Below are 11,387 nucleotides of genomic sequence, written 5' to 3'. Positions count from 1 at the left end.
CCTGGCAAAGTCACACCTCTCCAAAGGACAAAGCTGCATCCCACAGCCTGAGCTGGGGCTGTGCCCAATGTTCCGGCTCCCGGGGCGGGCACGAGGAGCAGGAGGCGCGGCGGGGAGTGACGGTGGCGAAGAAGCAGAGCCGGAGTCGTGCGTAGCTCTGTCAGCTGCTGACGTTTATTGCACAGGATGGGCTGGATGGGAAAGTGGACGCTTGGAGTGGGGCCCTGTCCCTGCGGCTGCTCGGGCGCAGGGTGCCGGGGCTGGCACGGGCCCCGCGCTCGCGGTACATTCAATGTGGAAGGCTCCAGAGTGCGAGGCAGCGAGGCACACGTGCACACACACACCTGCACACACACCCACACACGCACACAACACACGCACAGGCACCTGGAACGCTCAGCAGGTGCTGCCCCAGCCCCAGGGCTCGGGCTCCAGCGCCTGCCTCCGTCCTAGCGCTGCCTATGGGGACACGGGGCCGTGCTCACCCCCAGCCCCGGAGTGGGGGACAGTGTGTTCGTGGGTGCTCAAAAGCCTCAGGGCGACCATCCCTCAGACCCTTCCCAACTTACCTCCAGTCCTGGACCATCGCCCCTCGCCTTGGGTCTGTGAGAGGGGCGCAGGGACACGCGCGGCGCCGGGGCTGCGCCGCCAGCCCCAGGGAGGTGTCCTGCGGGTCACACACAGGGATGTGTTCAGGTCATAGATATCATACACAGAGTTGGTCATGGCGAGAATGCAGCTGTGGCTTCTATGGGCAGCCGGGGAGGCCAAGGGGGCAGCGGGACTTCGGGCAACAGGGTCAGACTTTGGTCGGAGATGACACACCCGGGGGGCTCAGCCCAGTGACCCCGCGGTGGGGAGAGGGCCCGGCGGCCCCAGGCCCACCCTCGGCAGCTGCCCCGCTCTGCAGCGGGGGGCAGGAGGGACCGGGGGAGCGGGGCTGGCGCCGGGGCGGGGGGCGGCAGCCGGCGGTGCGGCCGTGGCCCTCACCCGGCGGCGCAGGGAGAGCTGAGCTGGGGGGCTCCCCGCCGCCGCCCCTCCGGCGCGGAGGTCACAAGTTGGAAGACAGCCTGGACTTGGCCGGGTCCGTGTCGGGCGTGCTGGACGCCGAATCCTTGCGGGCCGCCGCCGAGTCCTGCGGCAGGGCGGGCGGCGCTGTCAGCCCCGAGCCCGTGGGCGCCGGGTGGGCCGGGGCCCCCCGTGAGGGCGCCTGGGCCCGCAGCCCGGCCGGAGGGCCCGGGCCCGGCGAGGCGGCGGCCGGGCCGCCTCCGATGGAGGTGCTGGACTCGCGGGCGGACGCCGGGGGGCTCTGGGTGCTGCCGGCCGCCAGCCCGTGGGGCAGCGAGGGCTGCGAGGCCGAGAGGGGCCGCGAATCCTGGCTGAGGCTGCTGGTGTGCAGCGCCTGTGTGCTCTTGTGGGCGGCCAGGCGCTGCGGCGAGCCGGGCGCCGGCTGCTGGCTGAGGGACAGCTGCGAGCCCAGCGGCCCGGGGGCACCTCCGTAGGCGAACGTCCGGCTGGCCAGCGGGCTTTGGGACGGAGGGCTGGCCGCGGCCGCGGCGAAGGCGCTGGTGGAGGCGGGCAGGGCCGTGGGCTGCGCCGGGTCCTGCGAGGGCGAGGGGTTGGCGTGGGGCACGGGGGGCTGCGGCTGCGGCGGGGGGCTCTGCTGCAGCAGCACGGGGGACACGGCGAAGGGGCTGGGCACGGCCTGGGCGTACTGCAAGCGGCGCATCATGCGGGGCGAGCCCAGCGCCATGGAGCCCACCAGCGGGCTGGCCATCTGCGGGCAGAAGCTCATGGCCACGGCTTGCTGGAGGGTGGCGATGGCAGAGGTGACCTGGGGCTGCACGGGGCTGTACATGGCCGTGTGCTGCTGCAGCTCCGCCTGCTGCACCATCTCCCGGTCGTACTTGACGATCTCCTGGATGATCTCGTTCTCCTGGTTGTTGAAGACACCTGAGTTGAGGTCGTGCTGCACTTTGTGGAGCAAGATCGAGTTCTTCTTCCCTACAGAGGGAGAGGAAGCACCGTGAGACCCTCTAGTGGGGCTATGCTGGGTTCCCATGGGGACCACAGCTTTCCTCTATGCCAAGTCACGCCTCTTCCCCCCAGATCCCCCTGTGTCTTACCGATGCGGTCGAGACGGTCGATGGCCACAGTCTCGAAGGCCCGTCTCATCATGGGGTACTCCTCCAGCACCTCGTTGAAGTTGTCCACGGAGAGCGAGTAGAGGCGGCAGTAGGTGTCGGCACGGACGCTGGCCGTGCGCCGGCCGCGGGTCAGCAAGCAGATCTCTGGGGGAAAAACACCAGGGCCAAGGTCAGAACTCCACCATCGAGGAGAAAACAGGGCAGGGTGTGAGAGCTACCATACACTGGGTGTACAGCAGAGGCGTCCCTGTGACTCACACACCCAGGCTCAGTCCTGCCAGTGCTCACCCCCAAAGTAGGAGCCGTCGGAGAGTTTCATCTCCTTGTTGCCCTTGGTGAGGATGCTGACCACGCCGTGCTGGATGAAGTACATCTTCTTGCCGATGGTGCCCTCTCGGATGATGTAGTCGCCCGGCTGGAACACCTCAAACTTCAGCTTGGTCAGCATGGCCGTGACAAAGTTGGGGTCGGCGTTGGCAAAGAGCGGCATGGAGGCCACCAGCTTGCGGCAGTTGAAGTTCACGATTTCCTGTGGGGAAATGGGTGAGCCCAGGAAGCTGGGACGTGTTTCCCCAGGGATATACTCCCCACCCCAGTCTCATGGACACCCTGGCATGCAGATTGTGCATGGACGCGCTCCCACACAGAGTTGCAGAAAGACATGTTTGACCCCAAGCATGTGCATGGCTGGTGGGACCCTCAGCAAGGAGCAGGGAATCCCTTCCCTTGGCAAGGGGGTGTAATCCCCATCCTCCTCCCAGCTCCCCTGCCCTCACCTCACGCAGGGGCTCGTTGAGCTCCCCCAGGATGCTGTCCTCATCAAACATCTTGCCCTGGTAGCGATGCTCGTAGTAGTCGTGGATCTTCTGGCGGAAATCAGCGGGCAGCTTGTGGAAGGACATGTACTGCTCCACCTGCTTGTACTGTGGGGAGAGCTGCTGTCAGCTGGGACAACCCCATCCACGGGGCTGGTCCCACTCCTGCTCCTGTTCCTGACTGGGAACCTGTCACAGACATCTTTTATGAAAAATCCTCTCCTTAGGATTTTTCCTTCTGAGAAGCTGGGAGGCCTCAGGAACAAAATGTAAACATTGATTATCTGCTGCTGTGGAATGCAACAGGTGCATCTGTGATTGGTCTCATGTGGTTGCTTCTAATTAATGGCCAATCACAGTCAGCAGGCTTGGACAGAGAGTCTGAGCCACAAGCCTTTGTTATCATTCCTTCTTTTTCTATTCTTAGCTAGCCTTCTGATGAAATCCTTTCTTCTATTCTTTTAGAATAGTTTTAATATATTTTCTTGATATATATGATATATATGACATATATTATATATATTATATATAATATATAATATATTATATATATCTTAATATATTTTCTTCTATAATTTTCTTTTAGTAGTTTTAATATAATATATACCATAAAATAATAAATCAAGCCTTTTGAATGTATTACATTACATTACATTACATTATATTACATTATATTATATTATATTATATTATATTATATTATATTATATTATATTATATTATATTTTTTCCTTCTATATATTTTCTTTTAGTATAGTTTTAATATAATATATATCATACAATAATAAATAAAGCCTTCTGATTAGAGTCAGATCCCCATCTCTTCCCTCATCCCAAGACCCCTGTGAACACGGTCACAGGAACCCTCACCCCACATGGGGTGTCTCTTCCTGTCCCCTCTTCCTGTCCAAGAGGGGACAAAGCTGTGGCCCCCATCCAGCCCAGCCCTACCTTCTCCTGGTACTGGCGCCGGGAGGAGTCCAGCGACTGGATGAGGGCGGTGGCGTGGCCGATGAACATGGCGTAGCAGGTGGCCCCCACGATCATGCTCAGCATGGTCAGCCAGATGTCTGTCATGCTCTCGGGCGCCTGCTTCCCGTAGCCGATGCACAGCATGTGGCTCATGGACTTGAAGAGGGCGAAGGAGTACAGCTCGCTCCAGGAGTCGTTCTGCAGTGACAGGGACAATGTCAGCCATGCATGAGTGTGTGTGAGCATTGCTGAAAGGCCTTGGCTCCATCAACAGCCCCAGTTGTCTGCCAGCAATAGGGATTTGTTGAAAAGCAAAGTTTTCAAACTTCCCAAACTCCCCCGGCGAGGTAGGCAGGGAAGGAAAAGGGTGAGACAGGCAGGAGAGGAAGAGGAGGAAGCCAGGCAGAACAAAGCAGAGATGGAAATTTGATGAAACAGGATGAGACAGACGGGAGAAAAGGGCCATTTGCAGGAGGCTGCAGAGCTGAGAGGCAGCAATTAGAAACAGGAGCCATTATTTATTAATAGCAGCTTTGTGGCTAATGAGCAGGAGAAGGTGGCAGGGGATGGGGCCAAGAGCCCCATGTCAGCAAATTCCTCCCACCCTGCTCCAGGTCCTGTGAGACCTCACCAGGGTGACACCAGCATCTGGGGCCGAGTGCTCTGTGCTCCTCTGCCCTGGCCCATGGGGGATGGCATCTCCTGGGGCTGGAGGATGGAGGATGGAGGATGTGGGGATGGATGGGAGCCCTGGGGAGCAGGCAGGAGCACAGTGTGGGGCACATGGAACTCACCACCATCCCGTTGATGGACACCCAGCAGTTCTGGGGGAAATCCTGCAGCATGGGCACCAGGAACTGGAGGCAGCCATCCCAGTGGCACAGCAGCAGCATCATCCCAATGAGGTTGATGATCCTCATCACGGCGCTGGCCAGGTCGTACGTCATGTGGAAGATCTGTGGGTGGGTGGCACGGCAGGAGCTGAGCCTGGGGACTGTCCCCCAGCGCCCAGCCCTGCTCAGGGCACCGACCTGCATGGCCTCAGCTGGCAGAGGCTCCTGTGGCTGGCCTGGCTCTGGATTCAAGGGGGTGGCTGTGCTCCACCTGCCTATTTATAGCCGGCGAGTGCCGCCGCGCTGCCGCCCGGACAGCGCTAATGGCAGCGAGCCTTGACGAGGATCAGGGACACACAAATACCCTGGGCACTGAGGAGGGAGCAGGGCAGCTCCCAGGGCATGGCCAGAGCCACGCAGCAAAGCTGAGTCTCCCCTCAAAGCAGGGAGGACCCTCAAAGATGAAAACCCCACAGGGCTGGGGGTCCTGCTGTCCTCCCTGAGCTCCTGGTGGGGTAGGGAGGCAGAGGGGAGGGAGCTGCTGAGGTGGGCAGGGACACAGGGTCCTACAGGGATGGTGTGCCAGCATGTGCCAGTGATGCTGGTACCCATGGTGGGTGCTGTATCACAGCTCAGGGATGCCCCAGACCCTCCAGCGTGGGTCACAGCCACCCACCAGCCCCACAGGTCCTCTGCACCCTGCCAGCTCGTCAGGGAACCCAGCTCCCCCTCTCTCCAGCCACGCAGGGGCTCCTGGAGCAGGCCCTCACCTCCTCCCACTGGTGGATGTAGCGGATGAGGCGCGAGAGGCGCAGCAGCCGCAGCAGGCTCAGGATCTTGGTGAATCTGACGATGCGCAGGGCGCGGGCTGTCTTATAGACCTCCGAGTCTATGCCCTTCTCCACAATGAGGAAAACGTAGTCCACGGGGATGGAGGAGACAAAATCCACCACGAACCAGGTCTTGAGGTACTTCTTCTTGATCTTCTCGGGGTCCAGGATGATTTCGGTGTTGTCCTCAATGACAATCCCGGTCCGGAAGTTCAGCACCAGGTCCATCAGGAAGAAGGTGTCAGAGACCACGTTGAACACGATCCAGGGGGCCGTGGTCTCCTCCTTGAAGAAGGTGATGCCCACGGGGATGATGATCAGGTTGCCCACCATGAAGAGCAGCATCGTGAAGTCCCAGTAAAATCTGGGGAGCGAGAAGATGTTTGGGGGAATGTCACCACAGTCCCCTCCATGCCAAGGGGGCCATGCCCTGCCCTAAGGGACCTGTGCCACCAGGCTACTGTCACTCTAATGCCACCTCAGCCACAGGAACCCCCTCCTCTCCCCAGAGACTTCATCCTGCTGCTCCAAACTGCCCCCAGGGTGATCTGGCAGCCAGCAGAGCCCCTGACTGAGGCAGAGGATGGGACTGAAGGCTCCTGCTGGTCTGATTTGGCCCATGACAGCAGATCCTGAGGGAGGGGACAATGATGGCACCACGCACCAGAGGGGGACACGCTCCAGGGGCACCCCACGGGCTGGGGGACCCCCAAACCAGCGGGTGGAGTCAGAATCCGAGAGTCTTGGGAGCAGCTCCCTCTTCCTGCGCTCACGAAGTGGGGACCCAAGGACAGGGGACAGGACAGGGGACAGGACAGGGGACAGCCGGGGCCACCTCACCCCGGTGCCACCGGACTGGGTCACGGCTCGGGGGTGCCGGGTGGGCTCTGCCCGCAGCGCGGGGGCGGTGCAGGAGCGGCCGCGGCTCCGGTGCAGCGGAGCACGTACGGCTGCAGCGGCGGCAGCCCCGGGCAGACGCGCGGGCGGTGCGGGGATGAGCGGCCGCTCCCACCCCCAGGCTGCGCTGCCCCTCTCCCCCCTTTCCTCACCCCATCCTTCTCCTTTTCCTCCTCTCCCTGCCACCCGTGACCTTTGTGAGCATCTGCAAGGTCACAGCGGCTCTGGCGCGGCAGGATGAGGCGAGGCCGCCTCGGGCCGGGGGGCAGGACTGGGGGGATGCTCTCGGTGCCACGGACACGGACACGGGACCCTCCTCACCCACGCACCCTGCTCAGCCCACCCGCGAGTGCGGGAGGATGGGCGGGGGTGCCATGGCCGCGCTGTGCCCTGCGGGATGAGGAGGATGAGGAGGATAAAGAGGAGACCCCCACGCACACGGGAGGGGGCGGTGGGGCAGATCCTCACCCCCTCCCACCCCCCCACACTGCGCAGACTAGCGCAGGACCAGAAGGAGCCGAGCATCCCAGCTCCTGACCTTTCTCCAATGACACCTTCCTCATGTGAGGCATCGCCGTGGCAACCGTGAGTGATGTCACTGCTGCAAAACGATGACTTCACACCGGGGCGGTCCCCAGGGTCCCCTCGGCAGAGGAGCCGTGTGCCCCCCTGCACCCCCACACCGAGCTCGGGCTGCCAGCTGCACCCCTGGGCTCCCACAGCCGGCCAGGGATGCTGAAATCAGCATCTGTGGGGCTGGATGTGTCCCTAAACCCCCCGAGAGCTCCCTCTCAGGCTGACCCTGCTGCGCTGCGTGGCTCCCACAGGGGCATTAGCCATGCAAAGCTGCGAAGAACTGAGATTAAATAACCACGCCAGCTGGGCAAAACTCCCCTCTGGCTCCAATCCCTGTGCAATCTGGCTGAGCCAGGGCAGAACTGGGCCTGCAGAGAAAGATAAACTGCTCCTGGTCCCCCCCTTGCACACAGCTGACCCTGTGTGATCGCCCCGGGGTGCAGCGTGCCATGCCAGATCTTGCTTCCTTGCAAGGTTCATGTGCACAGAAAAAAAGATCCAATCCAGGCTGCTAAAAATATCTGCAAACAAATTAATCAGGATCCTCGACACCCCTCCCTCGCTTCTGACCCAGTTGTATGACAGTGATGACGACAGGAGATGCCCAAAGCCCCTGCAAGAGGCAGCTGCCACCTCCCTGCTCCATCACCCGCCCAAGGCCTGGCTCAGTGGTGCTGCTCTGAGGTGCTGGGCAAGATAAGAGTCAGGTCCAAGCACTAGAGGGGAAAATGTATGCCAGGGTGGTCCCTGTTAACTCCACTGGCAGCACTCAGAGCTCCAGGGATGATCCAAACTCTCCTGTTGGTGCTGATCCCATGGGACAGAGGTTGGACAGAGCTCCTTCAGACCCCCTGTGCCCCTGAGCCCTTTGGGGCCCAGATGCCAACCAGGTGGGCAGCAGCAGCACAGGATCAGTGCAGGATCAGTGAAGGATTGTGTGGGATTGAGGCAGGATCAGCACTTTGCAAACTGGCACTAAATACATTCTAAAAATGAGATTGCTGTGAGAAGTGGGCTGTGGGGCCAGTGGCAGAACTTTGCCCAAGCTGATGAGCAGTGGTGGCCAACACAAAAATCCCAGTACAGTTATAATGAATGAGTGGTGCCCTCTCCGCTGGAAAAGCCTTTTACCCTGGGGAATGGGGCATAAAAGCTTTGCCAACTGCTCAAGGACCCAAACCTTCACCATGCCCAGGTCGGTCACAGCCTGTCCTCCCCTTGAGGTGGCTGACACTGCAGAGGGAGGGGCCCAACAGCCCCACCACAGGGAATGGGAACACCAGAGCTGCCACGCACACCAGGAGCAAGAGCAGCTCTGAGCCACGTCCCTGTGCTCAGGAGCCCCTGTGGTGGCAGATCCAGGCAGAGGGAAGCCTTTAAACCTGGGTGAGGAAGGCTCCAGCCAAGCAATGCCAGGGATGTGCTCTGGATGCATCTTTGCCCCTGATTCACAGCAGAAAACCCTCATTTCACAACCAAAAATCACCATTAGGGAGAACCTCCTGCTCAGCTCCAACCCCAGTTCCTGCCCAGCCTTGTGGAGTAACCCCTGAGCAGTCCCTTGGTGGTCACAGGGTGATGTGCACTGCCACCACCTCCAAACCTCCACCACCTCCCAAAGCAATGCCCAAAAAGAAGCAAAAACACCCCAGAAAGAAGCAGAAGGCCCAAAAGAAGCAATGAAGGAGCTGGCATGGCTTGGCTGCTCCTCCAGCAGTGGCAAAGTGGGTGACAAACATTGCCCAGCACCCAAAAGGAGGTGGCCCTGCTCCAGCACACACTCACAAGGTCTCTTTGATCAGATCTGCAGCTCAGCATCTCACCAGCCGCCCTGATTGCTTCCTCATCATTCAATATTTATGTAAATAGCAACTTTGGTTCCTGGAGCAAACCTGCCCTGAATTGTGCGTGAACGACGGCAGCACCACGGCCGTGAGGAGCCAGGATTGCTGAACAACCCTGATTATGAAATGATGTCACAGATGGGGAATGATTTTCTCTAAAGATGGGAAATGCAGGGCAAACACGGCCAGGTCACGCTCCATTATCATCAGTGGATAAATGCTTTTTTTTTTTGATTACTTTAAGGCAGGGCAGCATGGCAGGGATGCACTGGTGTCCCCAAGGGGCACAGCCTGGCTTCCTGAGCCCAGCCTGGCGTGGGCTGATCCTGTTCCTGTGCACGGTTGTGGAGCTGGAGGATGCCATGGCTCTGCCTGCAGCTCCTCCCCACTGGGCAGGGAACTCTCCTACGCCACTTCCAGCATCAAAACACAGGCAGCCACTCTGCCCCAATGGCTTTCCAGTCTTCCTCGCTCCAGGAGGATGAAGCCCGTGCAGGGCAGGACAGGCAGGGTGACTCGCCAAGGTCACCCCAGCACCCACCTGCCTGCTGCAAGCACCGGCCCAGGCAGTGATGCTGCTGCTCTCTGGGGAATCCTCTGAGGCCTCCAGCCCACTGCAGGCCCACCAGAGGGAGATCCCCACTCTTGGCAGCTCTGTGGGCTCTGCCAGCTCAGAGAAACGGGGCAGGCTCTGCCCCAGTGCAGGAATGGGGGTCACCCCACTCCCAGCCTCCCCCAGCATCCCACAGCTGCTGAGGGTGAGGAAGGGAGTGAGGAAGGGTGAAGTTCTCCTGCTCAGCAGCCCCCAGGATCGCCCTGGCACTGCCACCTCTGCTCTGTCACGGCAGGGACAGTGGAGATCCCTCTGCCACACTGGCCAGGCAGTGTGAGCAATCTCACCCCAAACCTGCAGCAGAGCCCAGTGCCCAGCCCGTGACATGAGGAGGGGGCTCCCCTGGGTTACCTTCCAGGGTGGAAGGGCTCAAACCCACCCCAGTGCAGGAAGCCAGCCCTGAGAGGTGCCCAAAGGCCTCCAAGTGCTCCTCTGGAAGATGCCAGAGCAGCCCAGGAGCAGCACAAGGGGGTGAAAGCAGGAGGTGAAGTGAAGGTGCTGCTCCCTGCCCTGAGCCCGTGGCCACCTCACCTGCCTCAGGGAACCCCAGGGGGACCCATCAGTGTCACAGAACCTGAGATCTGTGGGGGTTCCCCACTCAGGCACCCAGCAAACCCTCCCTGAGCCCCCCCAACCTCTCATCAGCACAGCAGCACAACGATGTGGGGCTGAGCCTCTCCAGCCCATGGCCAAAGGCTCCTCCAGCCCTTTTGGGGTCTCTGGAGCAGGGTGCTCCCAGTGCTGGCTCAGCAGCGATGCCAGCTCGGTGTGCCCATCCCTGCAGGATGCCGTGCTGCCTGCCCCAGCCAGCGCAGCCATCCCTGCCGGTGCCTTTCACACGACTCGGGAAAGCGTTTGCCACTCCGGAGCTCGCCAGGGAAGGAGATGGAGCTGCAGAGCCTTCCTCCCCGGTCTGGCATTCCCCGCCCGGCAGACAGGCTGGATTTGGGGGCTCGGGTCCTCCCAGGAGCCCCAGAATCCCCCTCAAAGCGGCTGAAGCCCAGGGACAGCACCAGGCCTCGTCGGGGGAGCCTTCCCAACGCTCTGCAAAGCGCAGGGATGGGGACACCCGAACCCCAGCGGGCTCCGGGGACACAATCAAGGCCCGCCGGGGCTCGGCAGGGCCGAGCCGGGCCGAACCCGCCCGGGAAGGACAAGGGGACGAGGGGATGCCCTTGCTCGGGCTGCCGGCATCGCTGCCGCGCTGGGGACGGGGGTGCCCGGCTCGTCCCCTCCCGCACCCGCCGCGCCTCAAGGTGCCCCCGGCCCCGCAGGATGCGGCCGAAGCCCGGGGTCCCCCCGCACCTGAAATCGCTGTAGGGGTGGATGATCCAGGCCCCCGCCGACTTGACGCGCTCCTGCTCCCTCTCCACCGCCTTCTGCGAGCCGAACATCCGCAGCGAGAACTTGTTGACGCCGGGCTGGAGCATCGCCCCGAACTGCCGCTGCATGAAGCTGGCCTGGCTCCCGCGCACCTCCTCGGCCGCATCCTCGCTCGCTCCCTCCTCGGCCGCCTTGGCCCCGCCGGGGGACGCCGCTCCGCCGCCGCCGCCTCCGCCGCAGGAGAACGAGACCTTGGGCTCGCGGGGCGGCTCCGGGCCGGGGCTCCGCGGCGCTTCCCCGCGCCGGCACTCGCCGTTCGGGGACCCCTTCCCGCCGCGGGCCCGCGCCCGCCCCGCCGCTCCGCCGCGCTTGGCCCCATCGGCCGCCGCCTCCTCCTCGGCCGCCGCCGCCTCCCCGCCCGCCGCGCCGCGGCCCGCCCGCATCCTCCCGCCGCTGCCGCCGCCACCGAGGCCACCGGCGGCCGAGTGGCGCCCGCCGGCGCGGCGGGGGCGGGCCGGGGCGGGCCGGGGGCGGGCG

General features: G+C 62.0%; 1 protein-coding gene across 1 annotated transcript; it reads right to left on the bottom strand.

Annotated features, from left to right (window-relative positions):
- Positions 1-211: 211 nt before the first annotated feature.
- HCN2 (hyperpolarization activated cyclic nucleotide gated potassium and sodium channel 2) lies at positions 212-11,293 on the bottom strand. Its single transcript, XM_058821086.1, has 8 exons — positions 10,833-11,293; positions 5,538-5,961; positions 4,729-4,890; positions 3,914-4,132; positions 2,924-3,070; positions 2,436-2,676; positions 2,127-2,291; positions 212-2,004 (listed from the first exon to the last, which is right to left on the bottom strand). Exons 1-8 carry the CDS (start codon positions 11,291-11,293, stop codon positions 1,052-1,054), a joined length of 2,772 nt encoding a protein of 923 aa, XP_058677069.1. The 3' UTR covers positions 212-1,051.
- Between the last annotated feature and the right edge of the window lie 94 nt (positions 11,294-11,387).

Source organism: Ammospiza caudacuta, chromosome 28 (assembly GCF_027887145.1).
Source record: "Ammospiza caudacuta isolate bAmmCau1 chromosome 28, bAmmCau1.pri, whole genome shotgun sequence".
NCBI lineage: Eukaryota > Metazoa > Chordata > Aves > Passeriformes > Passerellidae > Ammospiza > Ammospiza caudacuta.
The sequence above is the reverse complement of the archived record's forward strand: the minus strand, read 5'-3'. Positions and strand labels throughout refer to the sequence as shown.